At 29.3% G+C, this 17,396-nt stretch overlaps 1 protein-coding gene across 3 annotated transcripts; it reads right to left on the bottom strand.

The window, feature by feature from the left end:
- Positions 1-8,123: 8,123 nt before the first annotated feature.
- On the bottom strand, positions 8,124-16,722 carry LOC101491717 (cyclin-T1-5-like). Of its 3 annotated transcripts, none has more exons than XM_012712485.3 (7): positions 16,404-16,720; positions 15,035-15,350; positions 14,573-14,654; positions 12,001-12,135; positions 10,080-10,255; positions 9,849-10,000; positions 8,124-9,597 (listed from the first exon to the last, which is right to left on the bottom strand). In XM_012712485.3, exons 2-7 carry the CDS (start codon positions 15,259-15,261, stop codon positions 8,522-8,524), a joined length of 1,848 nt encoding a protein of 615 aa, XP_012567939.1. In that variant the 5' UTR covers positions 15,262-15,350; positions 16,404-16,720; the 3' UTR covers positions 8,124-8,521. The 3 variants fall into 3 exon arrangements, with proteins under 3 accessions (XP_012567939.1, XP_012567940.1, XP_027190992.1); XM_012712486.3 differs by having other exon boundaries at positions 16,409-16,720; XM_027335191.2 differs by having other exon boundaries at positions 9,458-9,597; positions 9,821-10,000; positions 16,404-16,722.
- Positions 16,723-17,396: the final 674 nt, after the last annotated feature.

Below are 17,396 nucleotides of genomic sequence, written 5' to 3'. Positions count from 1 at the left end.
TATATATATATATATATATTGCATTATGACAATAAGTTGTTTTATAATGGAGAAACTAGAATTCTAATTGTCTTAGAGAGTTTGTTAATTTTTTTCAATTCTTCGTAAAGAATATTTCAATACAATGATGTAATACAAATTGTGATATCAAATTCAATTTGTTTAAATCAAACAATATTAAAATCGAAACGTTAATACAAATGCTTTTTTACATTGGAAATAAAGATATTGAATTATTTTGAGTTAAATATTTGTATTTAAATGTGTTTATCTCTTTAACTTTACATAAATTAATAATAATTTAAAAGTATTACAAATAATCTAAAATATTAGTTTGTAAATGTCATTAATAATATAGTAAATGTTACAAAATCGTAATGCTTGTTAAATTTTAGTAATAATGCTACAAGTGTTGCAAAATCCTCTTAGTAACATAGACTTTATCTAACATTTGTAATAATAAAGATTATTAAACTTGAGAGTCTCTGTAAATTTGTGGAGTCTTGGTAGACACGACTTACAAACTCGTAATAATTTATTTAAATTAAATAAATTATATGTATGATATATATATATATATATATATAATACCAATAAAACAAAAATAAGTCAATATTTCGTTCCTATAATAAAGCATGGATATTTTTAGATAGATAAGTAAAGTATAATAAGTGTCAGAAAGTATGTCATAGTTGAATTTTGAAAAACAACAAATTGATCTTGATTCATAACAGTTATTCTTCAAAACAACACTAAAAATGAGTTTAAATTTTAAAACCATTAATTAATATTAAATAGCAACGTAAATTAAATCTGATATTAATCAAAATTTTGTATTATAAGTCCAAAGTAATGTAGAATCCTAATTTCATAAATTACTAATGAAATTGAAAGTTTATCCAATTTATCATAATTTACTTAACCTCATAAATAACTTACTAAAATGAAAGTTTATGAGTCAATTAACTCGTTTTTGTCATTGTTCTTTTATTTTAGTCCTTACAAAATTGATTTTTATGAAATTTGTCTTTATAATTTCTTATATTGTTAATAATTTAAGTACTAAAATCAAATATTTTCAAAAAAAAGTATTACTATACAAACATTTAAAGTAAGTAATTGTCATCGTTAGGTCTAATTTAACTAAAAAATATCAAAATTATTAATTAAAATATTACATTTTAAAATATTTAAATTCATAACTTTGTAGTTTTATTGAAATTTCTTTACCTTATTATATGTAGAATAAGAATAAAAGGCAAGTAATTGTTTACAATAGAAATCTAGAGATACTATATATATAAGGTTGATTTAGTTCATATGGCTGTAAAAATCAAAGTTCTATACTATTCAAATATTACGTACCCACTTGCACCTAAAGTTGCATTTGAAAAAATTCCCACCCCCACCAGCCACTAAATTCAAAACCCATGGTTGCACATTGAGATTACTTCAGGATATAATTTAATAATATTAATACACCTAACAAAATTTCGAATTATGATTCAAAATCCCCCATTATCACAACAGCCAAACTATTGATGTTATTATAATAATATAAATTATGATGCCGCTTAAAAATAACTTTGTCTTGGTGTCCGAGACCATACTACATTATCCACATATAATAGTAACACATATTCACAACAAAAAATGTCAGCATATTTGCTTATTACCTAGGTTATAGTGCTCTCCAAAGAATAAAAGTTACAAAGATATTTGTGCAATTGTTTTTCCATTACACTTTCTACCACATTTGATAAAAGGGGTATCTAATTCAAAATCATTTTTTCAAAAATATAAAAGCATATATTGTATACATTTGCGTACAATCTCTTGTTATCTGCCAAGATTCCTGGTCTCCCACTTTCCCAGCTTAGTATCAGCCGTCATCAAAGTGGGAGAACTAAGCCAACTTAATTGGTAAACTAAATCTTTATTTGGTTTAAAGTTGGTATTTTCTAAAATCACGTTTGGAATAATTAAATCTCATTTCACCATAAATTATTATGGGTAACTGTTTATTTTCTTTTAGAGTTTTATTGGGTATCAGTATTTTCAAGATAAAATTAATTCAAAATTTAAATTTCATTTAAAAATAATTAAATATAAAAAATGTTTAATTGTTATGTACTAAACACATCATAGCAATTAATGAATATGATTTTAAAAGTAGTTATAGTAAAAATTAAATAATTTTTAATAATTTGATAATTGTGGTTGATTGATAATATAAATTATTTATATTTACGGTATAAATAATTTTTATTCAAAAAACTGTTTTTAGCTATGCAGTAACATGCTACCAGAAAAAAGAAGAAGAAAAAAAACTATGCATTACATTACATAGTATCGATTCAATCATAAAAGCAATTCTTATTCAAATTATTCAATCATAAAAACTAGTTTTTTCAAAAATATATTTGATCATAAATTAATTTGAACTCAAATCAGTTAATTTAACCAACATCAATTAAATAAAAATTAATTTTTATATAAAATAAATATTATTACAAATTTATACACAACTACAAAACATTCAATTTAACTATATCTATATATATTTGTTTACTTAAGATTTAAGAAAAAAAAATTATTAGAGAATAAGATTATGTAGCTTGTCTCTCAAATTTCATCTTTCTCGGACTATTTGCCACAAAAAGCAAAAATTGAGATAGAATTGAAGATTATCTAATCCGTGACTGTAAGTAGTATCAGGTGCCTCTGTTTGTTGTTCTTTCCATACCCATCACACAATTTAACAAGCTAGACATGAGACACCACTCCCCACTTACTAAAATGTTCCACATTAGGTAACAATAATATTGCTTTTCTCTATCTAGATTTATATTTAAATTAAAATATTGTGTCTTAACATAGTGACAAAATGACACTTAATTAGGAGGCAAATAGTGACAAAATGACACTTAATTAGGAGGCAAATATATAGATTTCCTTAATTTTTTTTTAATGGCAAGATTACCTTTTTGGTTAGTTCACGATGTAACACAAGTGCATGATCACATGTTCTTTTTTGACCGAATCATTTGAATTGACACTGTGATTTGATACCCAATTCCTTATGTTTCATCAAACCCTTAGTCTTTGATCAATTTGGATTTCATGCTGTAAAATGAATCCTCCATTCACATACGGAGATATCAATAATCGTTTGATTTTAATAAGACATTTGATTTTAATGAGATGATTTAAAAAAGTGTAATTTTTATTTTTATTTTATAATTTAAAAGACTAAATTTAAATATAAATATTTAATTTTAATTGATGATCACTGATATCTCGAATGTGTGAATTTAAGATGATCGATCGGAGGACAATTAGATTGAGTCTTTAATGGAGGAAGTTTGAGAAAAATTAATAAATTTTTATTTTTAATTTTTGAAATTGTATATATATTATTATAAATTATAAGGTTACATAGTTTAACAATTTTTTTTTATATAATTTTCAACAAATTTTAATAAAAATATTTATTTGAATTGATTAAAAAAATGTTTGTTTTCTTACTATAGTCCAATGTAGAATCATAGAATCGGGACTTTTATAGATTTTAATTCACTTGTTGTCAATACAACTAGCTAAATCAAATTATTTGATAGAGATGAGATGACTCGAACGTAACTTCGACAAATCAAAAATTGAATAATATAAAGTATTTGATATTCATAAATGGTTGAGATAATTGAATATTTTAGTCACCTTTAACAACATCAATCAAATTTATTGACTTAGAGGTTGTGTGATCACTTTCTAAGTGACTATATGTCAAATTCATTATCAAGGTGATTGATAAGAGAAGAGAGTCTTAATGGAAGCCAATATACATTCCAAATTAGTTTATAAATTTTTGTGACTAAGATAAAGCTTTCAAACCAAGCAACATGTTTTACTATTTCTTATGACCACCAATAGTATAAAAGCTACTAGTTAAATAGATGAAGTTAACCTCAATCCATAGACTTGATATTATTCTCTCTATTTCATAAAAACTGTCACGATATTATTAAAGAAATAATTTTTCTAAAATAAATATTGTTTTAATACAATATTAATCATTTTTTCAATTATACCATCTAATTAATATCCTCTACATAATATTTAAATTAATATTCTTCACTTTACATATGACAATAGAAATAAAGGTATACTAAATCTATATTTGTTTTATTAAGAGGTAAATTAAATATTCTTTTTATTGCATTTATCCTCTTTTCTTCATCAGTGTAAATTAGCCAAATACAATTGTTATAGTAAGATGGAGAGAATACATTCTAATCATTGAAATTGAAAAGAATATAATGATTAACAATCTAAACCAAAACAATGTAAAAGGAATGAAGCAAAATTCAATAAACACAAAATAAATCCTATTGTGCAATAAAGTAACACATTCGGATTTAGATTAGATTAGCTGCACTTTAGTCATCCGATCAAAATTAAAATTAAATGTTTCAAATTTTAAAAAAAAATTTAAATTCTTTTTTTTTAAATTCTAAAGTATCAAACTTAAAATTTAGACTATTCAATCTTAATAAGAAGGTTAAGATGTCGCAACCCAACAGGGATCCGACACATGAGTCTTCCTTTCACATCAACTTTTATGAGCCCAAGTTGTTTAAGGACCAAACAGGGTCATGTTGTTGTGGTGGTGGATGTTGCACGGAAGTGAATCAACTTGATTTTAAGGCATAAGATCACTACGGGTTTACCTTTTTTTTCTATTTTTCCAATCAAACATTTTATCAATTAAAAAATATTATATTATTCTGTTCCATAGTACAACTCTTCTTTTGTATCTCTATGCAACATGAGAGATCCATTGCACTAAGATTTGTCATGCTTTTTATTTACAGGATCAGTTTACTATTAGCAAATTCAAGTCAGGCATTCAATCCTTTGTCTAAACGCTATCATCTACTTTTATTGTTCCAACCCTTTTCATGATACTCAAATCATAGAAAGAAAAAATAAGGAAAAAAAAAGTTTTTGGAAGAATCATAAAGAAGAAGCTTGTGTAAGGAGGAACTAATAAAGAGCGAGATTGTAGATTGCGGTCTAAAACCGTAATTTTGAAATTTCTACGATGGTATTGTATTCGCAATTTAAATTATATCAATAACATTTTCTTGAAATATAAAGATTTGTAACTATAACCACAGTTTAAAATTAAACTAAAGAGAATCTCTTCTTAATTTCTTGTTATGCAAGTTCTAATAAGAAACCCTCATCACCCAAAGAAGATACACTTTTCTCTATGTTTTTCATGATGGATGTGTAAAGATTTAGATTAGATGCATTGTTGTGTATCATTTACAAAATTTTGTTATATAGACACAATTCTAGGATAAATTATATCGTAAGAATATCATACTCCTATAATTTTAAATGAATGATGATTTCTTTTGAACAATTTATCTGTTTGCTTTGTGTAGTTTCTCAATAATAGTGTAGCACGTGGTATTTGAAATTTTAAATTATGATCTAACTATTATCAAAATTGATGTCTCTTTACAACCATAATTTAGACTGTATTTATAATAATATAATAGTTTGTAAGGCAACCTCAAATACAATTCAAATCTATGATAAGGGTGATTTAGAGTGGTTATTATTTTACCGTACGACATATTAATTTTCCTCTAAATTTTGACTTTGTTGGAGAGGAGGAAATTAAAAAGGTTAGAAGAATGACTTATTTTTATTTAACAATTTTGTGATAACAATGCCTTTTAAGCTCCAACTCTTGTGATTTTGTGAGGTTTGGTATTCCTTATTGTTCACTAATTTACTAATGACAACTCATAAAAGGCTAAATGAGACTCAAATTTATTCAAGAAATTAAAATTTTATAAAGAAACAAAATTAACATCATTTTATCAAGAGTATTTTTTTAGTTTTAACCATTTTATTTTTTTAAAAAAAATAAAACTTTAATAACTTATAATTCGACTAAAAAGTAATAATCAAGAATTATTTCACCTATAATTTGAATTCAAATTCTTCATTAATTAAAATTTATTAATCACTTCAATATAATCATTTGATTATTTTGTCTAAAGTATCTATTTCATAGAGATTCGTCATTCGGTAGAATGTTAATACTATATTCAATTGAATTCAATGACTCAGATTAATGCTTAATTAATTGAATATGACTCAAATCAAAACTATCTGCAGCGTGGGAAAAAAATATCAAATGCACAGCAGATAATGTATGTATAGTTGAACAATTTTAATAATAAATTAAACTCTCTTTTTTTTACGAGAAATTAAACTTTTTTTATACAAATAATGTATACAAATTAAATTATTTTTTTATGACAAAATATCACAAAACTTATTATACGAAGACCTTAGAATTTTTAGTTTGTACAATGTGACCTTGTTTTTGACGTATTATTGCTAACAAATATTTTTTGACAGAACTTTTGAACTTTTTTTTTTTTGTCAACGATAGAACATCTAAAGTGGATTTCATTCTCTTTACAGTTGAAAAAGGGCTTTCGACTTTGGGCCTAAAATATATAGCTTGCATAGCTCAATGACTGATGTTAAATGGTTGGTTTACCTCTCTTCTTATTTTCTAATATTTTAAACACGCAATAATATATATTTGAATTAATCGATCTAAAAATTTACAGAATTTTAAAAAGATTTGAGGTATAAAAATAAGATTTCTAAATAGTTTGTCCAAAAAAAAATATTATGGGTATGTCCTCCACAATTTCACATCAACTCTTACACTTTTAAGTTTTCTTTTTTCACTCTTTTTCTAATCTCATTATTGTTAACATTGCTCCTAATATTTTTCACTATAAATAAGTCCATTTACAATGAAGAAATGTAAAATCCTCACTATATTAAGTCCATTTATCGCCATAAATTTACACAAAACTCTTATGATTGAACCACGAACAAAACAAATATTCAATTTTTTTTTATTTTTTTTATTTTAGAAGAGATTGCAAATTCCAACATAATTAACTTATATAATTTTATATTTTATCAAACTCAAAATAATTTACGATGTATAAGTTTGTTTTGATGTATTTAATACGTTTACATTATATATATTATATATGTGTTTTTAATTATAAATTTCATATCTCTACTAGAAAAAATATTTTCTGGAATATATTAACATAATAGTTAGGTTTAAGGTACCACATTAGTTGGGATCATTCTTTCTAGATTCCTTCATGCCTTGGTTTAAAAAAAAGGAAAGCCATTTGACCCCATTACACAAATTATGAAAACTAAATAATCATTAAATTCATCAACTATATGTATTGATTTTTTAAAACTATAATTTAATTATAAAAATTAAACAATTACATTGACGGGATTTTGTCATCCAACATTTCTCAACTAAAAAATGCTATTTGATACCAAAATTACTTTTAAAAAAATTAAGAGTGCTTAGAAATAAGAGATTTGATTAATTAAGTTCAAACTAATTTTACTTCGTGTAGTTGATGATTATTATTTGAAAATATTACACAATGCCACGTAAGATTCTTATTTCAATTTTTTCTCGTCGTTTATCACATAGCATCATTAAGAACTTAAAATAAAATCACCGATAATCACAATCATACAAAAATATAAGATCATCACACTCAGGTAACTTATGAAGTTTTAAATAGTTAGATTTAATTGCATTTTTTATCCTCCTATTTTAACATATTCATAAAATTAGTTATGTTCTCTTATTTTAAAAATTTAACTTGAGCTCCTTTATTTTAACACTTTTGCTATTTTGATCCATAAGCGTAACTATTATCCTAAAAATGGTAAATTTTAGTCTAACAATAATGATCTTATTGCCTTAAAAGTTATAATTTCTCTTAAAATTTACAATTAGAGTTCTGAGTCACCATATTTTTTATTAAAAATCACTACTTTATAGGTTAAAATTTTAATTTAAGACCAAAACTACACCGAATGTAAAAAAAAAATAGACCAATTAGTTTAATTTTAAAATAAGGAAACTATTCTTGTGAATGTAGTAAAATAAGGTGATAAAAAATGCAATTATGTTAAACAACTTTCTGAGCAAAGCTATTAAATCAAATATTTCCAAACTACTAAACCATAGTACAGAACACTAACAATCTTCCCTTTTAGCTGCCGAGAATTTTAATCATAGTAACTATAATTATTTCACATATGGGGGTAATCATCAAAAACATGGACGATCATGTGGGAAAATGGACCTTCCATTACAAGTCTCACTCTAATATATATTATAATAACACTTACCTTTTATGATACAGTTTTTCCCAAATGCCCATAAATTATGGAAATGACATTAGTCCTTCCAACCAAATTGAATTTGTTTGTAAGTCCTTAAAACAAGTAAAATTCCTCACATCCGATAGATTCATTGACAGCGAAGGAGGCTTCACCATAGCAGAATTGGGACCACTAATGAAGCAGTTGCAGAACCAGATAATATTTCAAAATAATAACTGATCCACACAGCCATGGTAAGCATTGTTCAAACATGGTTTTCCTGCGCATGCCTTTTGCTGTCTCTCTCTGTATGGCCTAGCCTGCTGGCCTTGCTCCGATCTTCAACAAAATCTGAACGGCTACCATGGTGAGAACCAGGGCCATAATTATGTCGCTGCTTCCCCTCCACCACTCTTTCAGGCGAGCTACCTGCTTTTCTCTTGCGATTGCTTGACTTAGGAGACGGAAGCCCTATGTTAATGTCATCAAACTCTGACACCTCTCCTTCTTCCACTGCACTTGGATCCGGTTCGTATGATGGCAGACCCTTTACGCCATGTGGTTGATCATCTGCATGATCTTGATGATGTCTCCCATGTATGTTCTCATACTCTGATCTATCTGAAAGCTTAGACCAGCTTTGCCTTCTATCTTGCTTACTCTTCTCACTTTGAGGAGCCAACTCTATTCCATCTTCCAGTTCCCTCTCAATGAGATCATCATCATCCATGAAATCTGGTTTTTTTGTTATATAGCCAGCTGCTTTCCTTCGTTTTTCTAATGCAGCCTTGACCTTGTCTCTATCAATTTTTTTAATGGCTTCCTGAGGAGGTCGGCTAACAACACCATCCCTGTGATCTGGATTTCTGCTGTTATGTTTATCTTTCGATTCACCGTGTTCTTTAGTTTCAGTTCTAAGAATGTTGTTTTCTTGCTCTTTTTCAGCACTTTCAGATCGAGATCTCATCACATCTTGAGCATGCTGTAAGTTTTCCTTATATGGAAGAGGTTCCTGCTCAGGATGTTGATCATCTTCCATCCTATGTTTCATTTCTGTAGTCCCATAATCGCTACTTCTACCAAGATTAGAGATGGGGCGCCCAACCTGATTAGCGACAGATGAATCAAACGCAGTCTTAGAAGATGCAGGCTTTGACGTTTCAAGTCTTGAAGTTGCGCCTCCAGTCTGAGAATTACTGTTTGCGGCTGCAGCATCATCGTTACTAGTTGGAGCTTTTACAGTGGGCCGGTTGGAAGTCGCACCTCCAGTAGTTCCTTCCGCGTCGTTGGCAGGCGGCATTCGATTTTGTTCATATAGCTCGAGCATTTGATTACTCACTTCTGCAAAAAGTAGGCAAACATTTGATGTTGCAAAGAAATAAAAAATAATAATATAAACAATAACTATGATACTCAATTATAGCATGATTGAACCAATCCACTCCAATAGTAGAATACTAAGATACCACCGCACTCCAAAAAGAGGGAAAATATGCAACATGAATTAGAAGACAGAAAGAGAAATGATGATGAGTTGGTATTTTTGTTTCTCATTTTATTATACCACTAGTATCGAAAAAAAAGACACCAACCCTCCAATTGGCGTGGGGTGACATCAAACTCTTGCCACCAGACCTTCTCCCCATCTGATGGGAGCTTCACCTTTAGAAACTTGGCAGCGAGGAATATGGCTCCAGCCGCAATGTGATGGGGCTTAAATTGCAAGCAAAGAGACGTCCGTAGTCTGCACGTCACATCCTAATTTCAGGAAAAGAAATTTCAAAGGCCATTTGGCCATAACAAAAATGGGATAATCATCATACCCATCATTTACGAAATTCCAAGCAACTTGAGCTAGAGCATTTTGAGCAACTTTAAATTTCTTTATTGCCTCAACAAGAGGTTTATAAGGATGGTGCACATTAAGATCAAAAGCTAGGGTTGCAAGGACAACCCTCTCCGCAAGTAAAATTAATTCCTTCTGCTGCTCATACACTTCCTGTGTCATTTTTACAAATATAAAAAATTGCATGAGAAAATCTATATTACAGGACGTAGGATGAAAATAAAAATTCAAAAAATAATATTTTGAAAGAAATTCACTTTCACTTAAACAAACAAAAAACCCAGTCCAGATAAACTTCCTGTGCCATTATCAAAAGTAAAAAAAACATTTCATGAGAAAAAATTATATTACAATGGGTAGCAAGATAATGAGAACTTCAAAAAGAATTTTTTATAGAAAAAAATACGCTGTAGGTTAAACAAACACAGATGCAACTCAATCCAGATACAACTTGCAAATCATTTTTCTCCTGCACTAGTCTCCTTGCAGCAGGGACAAGTTACATGACAGAAACGTAACTATTTACAGTAATTGATGTTAGATGGTGGTTAAATATACATAATGATATCGACCACAGCACCTAAATCAGACTACAGCATGGCAAAAAAATTATCAACAGGTAGTTTAACACAGGGAATAGAGATTGCTTGATAACAGAAAACGTGGTGAGTTGTTAGTAGCAGGGAAGAGAGCAGTTAGAGAAATCGGTTGGTCAAGATAATGTGGTTGACAGATAGTTTTTTAAATAAAAAATTATCATAACCAATTGTTAACCAGTTATGTAGATTGTTTCAAAACCAAACCACATTCCAAGCCAAAAAAGGTCCCAAATCCAGTTTCGAAACCAGTTTGTCCCAAAATCAATCTCTCCATATCAGTGTTGTCAAATCCATCCACTAACTCAAAAACCGACCTTGCTTATCTCATTGTATCTTTGCATTTCACTTGTCAGAAATATGAACTCCCAGATCCTTCATCAATCAAATGAAGAAACCAGAAACCATTCCTCGTTACAACCCATCACTAGTGGTACTTCATCATCCTAAGGGTGAAATCATAAATTCCATCCCTTGTCTAGACTCAAGGGGAGAAGCATAGTGAGATGATCGGTGGTAATTCTGACAAACAGGAATCCTTTTTCTTCAAACAAAAAAAACAGACAAAGGGATCCCCAATTTCCACCTTGAAAGTTGAAGTGAAGATGGTTTTTCAAGGGGGTGGTCTTAGGATAGTAGGGAATGGAACAATTCGATAATTCAGTTAGATGAGATAAAATAGAGGAGTCAGCTAGCAGGGATAGTCACTTGATAAATGGGGGGAATGAGGATAGAAAATGGAGGCTTAGAAAAATAAAACAGTTGGTGTGAGAAAAGAAGAATCCTTTGTGAAGGGAGTATAATTCTCTCCTTGTATGTTCAGATTTTGAACTCGTCTCCTCTAAAATGATGGGGTGCAATTTGGATGATAAAGTACAAAGTACAATAATAACCATTGATAGAAAAGACAACACTTGAGATTGTAATAACTACATGCACATGGATAACAAATTATGATGTTCAAATCTAAACCATTGATTGCAACTGTTTCAATTCTGTACTTCAACCTTTAAAGTAACCACTCACTTTAGAGGAGTCAAATCCTCATCGCATTTACTATTCATAGATTATCCTTGTTCTTTCTATCTTTCATCCTATTCTTGATTGTGACTAATGTTGTCAATTGCAGTTTGTTGTTCAAATACAGCTAAGCTGTAAGGTGCTATACGCTCTAATTGACAAGTACCAAATAGTGTATCGCGGAACAATAACAGTTTGTTAAAATTCTGCTAAGCTACAGCACTACTATATTTACTACTGGATAATATTGACTGTGACATTGGGACAAATTAAGTGTTATACCTTCTGTTTGATTCTCTGAACTGCTGTCGGATCCTTCTTATTTATAATTTCATATGAAACCAGGATCACATCTTTCAATGGGCGGGGAGTTTCTTCAACCTTGCCGGCAAGAAACATGCACACTGTTGCAATGGTCTGCCAAACATGTAAGTAATTAGCAATCACCATGTCTATAAATTAATATTTCATGTTACATACTATTGGCCATGCAGCATGTGAAAACACAAATAATTTATGGCTATGCACTCAGAAGCATATCACACACAGAAGTTCAGGTGCATTGACTCAAATAAATGCTAAAACAAATAGGAAACGGATAAAGATGGCAGTAGATCCAGAAGTTCTCCAAATGATGAAAAAGGAATACAATACAAACAAAAACAAGGAATCAGCCATAGAATTTTTTGTTCAAAACAATATAACAAAAGCATAAAACTAAAAGAATTCTAAATAGCAGCACAGCAGAAACCCAAACAATTGACAAGGTAAGAAGTGGGCTGATGACCGGCATAGGACAATTCTTCAAATGCAGTTATGTTTAACTAACAATAACAATATTATAAGGAAATTCGTTGAAATGAATTCATAATAGTTGTTTTTTTGACAAAAAGAATTCATATTAGTTCTTTATACACTGTGAAGGTACAAGCTAAAAATAAACAAATAATCATCAATCTTATTGGTTTAACATGATAATAATTTCTAATCATGATCACCCTAGATGCTCAAAATATTAAGTCACCAAGACGCTCAAAATATTATGTCAGGCATAAATATTAATGTCTTTACATATTATACATAGAACGAAATTAAATTAATCATACTACCATAGAACGCCTGTAGTTTTGATACCTAGAATAATCACACTCCAATTATTGGTGCCTACATATTATCCAAGATAATGGAAGTTTCAGAAAAATATGATGTTGCTATTCAATCAGTGGAATAATGATAACTGCAATAACCTAACTCATGAAGCTCGCTAACGGCTGATCTCAAAAACTTGAGTTTTCACTGAAATCCGACACTGATCAAGGGCACCACATTGTGATTTGATGTGTGCACATGATCAGTCAATTGCATTAAACACTTCAATCACAATTTTTACAACTTCATTTAGACCCGGCAGGTGGGAGAGGACAGTGATTTTATGTCTGCAAACAATGCAGTATGCATTTACTATGATAATTTCCAAAAATTTGCAATACAATAAAGATCAAATAAGTCCTAAACCAGTACAAAAGCAACCTAAACACCATCCTTAAAACTAGCTGATTACCACAACCTCTACATTTAACTGGTGGCAACAAACTACCAATAGATAGGCTACCTTTGTTGCCAATAGTATACCAATCATTGTAACATACAATACACCCTTCCCTTTCACAGTCCTCTCACTCATAAGGACAATAATAAATATCACATTTTAGGGAATGGATTCTCTCATGGGTGATATTACATGATAATACACACCATTCCCAACATTTTAATATTATTAGTATTTTTTCATCCTCTAGGGGGCCAAATTTAAAAACCAGCTAAATACACTTTACATTTAAATCCATTCAGAAAAACTACTAAAGATCAATCTTGTTCATTGCCTTTGAAATTCAGGTTAACACTGATATAATTTTCCTGTTACCAATTGTTTTTAACATAATTTCATCAGTTTTATAATCGGTTGACCAATGAAACTAGATGGTTTTTATTTCATAGCATTGAGCATGATAAGCTATTCAAGCAACCTTCCCTTATCTGGCATCTACAATAACAGAATGAATTAGAAGTATCTTGCACCTTTGTCACGGCTATATGCAGTAAACATCATCTACAATGGCTTCTTAAATGTGTAGTTATAATGCATCAAGATCTGTGAAGCACCAACACTGTTGGTTTTAAATGTGTCCCATGTTTACATGTGTGATGTGTCAGACACCGACACACATATTACAAGTGTCAGTGTTCAATTAAATATTAATTTTTTTCTTCGGACACGGATCCAACTGGATCTGACACCTTACTGGATATTTATATTTTGATTATGTGAATCACCAAATTTCACCTCCTTTTTATCTTTTAAAAATGTGTGTATGTGTGTGTCTCGGTATCCTATATTTTGGACAATAGCAGGGTGCCAGTGTCTACGTTCCTGTAGTGTCTGGTGTTCTTGTCTATATCTGTGCTTAATAGATTAAAATAGTGTGCCAGTTTTTCAGTAACATGCTAGAAATATAACCACTACAATAAGTATAGCACAAAGTAAATAAACTAATCTTCAACAATAACATTTGTTTTAAGTTTAACAACTTCCAAGAAAACAATGATGTCCACAATCTCGTACCCTGTTTTTAATTGCCATTGTCAGTCCATCTTTTTATGAACAGTTGGGTACACCTCATGTAGTAAATCTTGATTAACCACAACATTCCGCATAAATAAAATATAATACCCAATAATCTATATTAATTACCCAGCCAAAAAATGGATTTGCATAAAATTTATTCACACTTCAAACAGAGAACCAATTACCAAAATAAAGTGTGTTTACTATCATAGTAAAATACAGACTCACCCTCCTGTCATTCTTTGCATGTGACTGCCGAAGAAAGAATCTATGACAAAAGATTATTGCGGTTGCAATAGTTACTTGAGGTCTGCATCAGAATGAAATCAGTATCAACACCAGGATAAATAAAGCTAAGTAACTTCATCTAATTTATGAATAATTTTAATATGATAAGAGACAAACTAATTTTCCCTAAATCTCTATCAATATAATGTATATGTATAAACACGTTAAGTGCTTATGATAATCCTAATGAATGAACTCAAACAAAGAAACAAATCACATATAAAACAACCTTACCTTGTGTACGTTTTTAAAAATAATTTTCTGACAAAGGTACATTAATTTCAATTGAACAAAAATAAATGAAGGATCCTTCCAATGATAAATGTGTCTTAGAATGGAAATAAAATACAAGGGGAATATTGCAGTTAAGATAGTTATCTAAGGATACCGAAAAAGACTCACACTTTAAGTCTCATGCCCAGATCTTGCAGAAATGTACAGTATGATTTGCGTAGGTAAGTTTCTTTCTTCAAATCTATGCCATCTCCTTTGGATGGTGAATTTTCTTCAATCTCCTTCCTAGAAAAATACCATCTTGATCCGTCCTCTGGCTTCTCTTCTGAGTATCTTTGAGAACCAACTTGATGTGCTCCTTGATGAGAGACATCACCAAGCAATAATCCAGCCATGAGGTCGAAAGCTGATTAAACTTTGTTTTGATGTATTTGTATACAAATTTCACAGTGTAATGATCAAAACTCTAATATTCAAGTGTTCCCTGTCCAATAAATATACACTAATGAGAAACAAATAATTAATACACTAATCACAAATGTGCAAGATAAATAACATAATCCCAAATGATGTTAACAAGGTCATTTGTTCTTTGCTTAATCTGATATAAACAATTGACTGTGCACTAGGTGTTAAGAAAAAGAAACAGCTAAATTATGCACTTATTTAATAAGCATTTATCCTATAAAAGCTTTAAAAAGTTATTTCCACCATCCAAGAGTTTATGGAATTCAACATAGCATTTAAGTTATTTTTTTAAACTATTTTGGGATGCTTATGAAAATAAGTTTAACACCGCTAGTTGACATATCATAATCTTTTTCATTAATTCTTCCAAACCAATAATATATTTTCATTAATTCGTCCAAACCAATGTTCTTAAATAGTTGCTATAGCGTAGCAGAATTTAACAAATCGTTATTTTCTGCGATACATTATTTAGGTACAAAATATTGTCAAATTGTGGTGCTATAGCACCATTGCATACCGGAATTCGAAAAGAAAAAAAAAACTATTTTCCACAATCCACAACTGAAAACATTGATCCAAACACTTGTGAATGTGATTATATAATAACTCCAAATAAACTCTTTTGAATGGCTAAAACTTGTTACTTAACAAGTCAACGAATCCTAAATCGGCCAATTCTGTTCCAACTAAGTGGGCACAGATATCACATTCTCTTATAACACTATCATTCACTGATATGAATATGTATACAGTACAACAAGGAAATTCATTTAAGCACCAACAATTTATCATCCTAAATAACCTAAATCAAATGTCTCTAGAAGTATGACTCCATATGCCACTATTAAATTAACTAGCATCGAAAAAATTAAAATAAAATCAAGTCCATAGCAATTTGTAATACTAAAAAGGAGTAAAAAAAACCATTAATGAAAAGTGAACGCAAACAAGGTTCATATATCGAAATTCAAAATTAAAAGAAAAACAACTCAACAAGCATAAGATTACACGAACAAAAGCCGTTTAAACTAAGGGCACCGATTAAGAATGGAAAATTAACCTTTACCTTACCAAAAGAGCGAAACTGAAGTTCAGTTTCAGCGTCGGTGAAGAATTCGATGAGAACAACACGAATTTTCGACGCGAGCAGTGGGAACTCGAAACCGGAATCAGGGAACAATCATCGACAGCGTTCAGCTAGAGAGAGGGGTGGTATAACTGTGTATGAGTCTGAGCAAAGAATCGAAGAAGAAGAGGGAAGAAAATTGGGATAAATTGTGGATTTAGGAATTAGGGTTTACAGTGGGAGAAGAAACAGATTCGGCCGTATCACCGACCATATACTGATATTTTCCTCTCCTTTTCGTTTAACCCCTTTTGAAAGAAAAAAATAAAAAATTGCGTGTACATTAATTAGTTGATTTTGTTATTTAAATAAAAAGTTTAAGCATTAATGCAACGTCACTTTAAAAAGTTTTATATTTTTAATACATTTTATAACTGTAAAAATAATTAATTAATTGTGTAAAAATTATTTATATTGATAACATATTTATAAAATAAATAATTAAATATATTTAAACTCTCACTTTAAAATCATATTTTTTAAACAACAATTATAATGGTTGAATTAATAAAACATTATACTTTGATTTTAACTATTTTTATAGTCGGGTAACAAAAGTATAAAAAAAAGATTAAAATATAAAATTAGAGTATTTTTTATAGTTGTATCTTGTAACGACAAATTAGAGTTAATAAATATAGTATTAATTTATCTCTTTCTTTATAATGATTGAGAATCTAAGACTATTTCAACATGTATCATTTTAATTGAATGCAATATATTTTACGTCATTCAAAATCGATCCCTCAACATTAAAACCAAACTATTATACTTTATTACTATTTATTTTATTTCATGCTATATTATTAGTAGTGTTATCTTATAAGGTATTTATATTCATATATTTTTAATCAATAAATTTGTTTTTATTATAAATTATATTTTTATTTTAAAAGTATAAAAAATCTATAGTGCTAAATCAAGCCTACATTA

Source organism: Cicer arietinum, chromosome 1 (genome assembly GCF_000331145.2).
Source record: "Cicer arietinum cultivar CDC Frontier isolate Library 1 chromosome 1, Cicar.CDCFrontier_v2.0, whole genome shotgun sequence".
Taxonomy (NCBI): domain Eukaryota; kingdom Viridiplantae; phylum Streptophyta; class Magnoliopsida; order Fabales; family Fabaceae; genus Cicer; species Cicer arietinum.
Note: the sequence above shows the minus strand (reverse complement) of the source record. Positions and strands in the feature narration are given on the sequence as shown.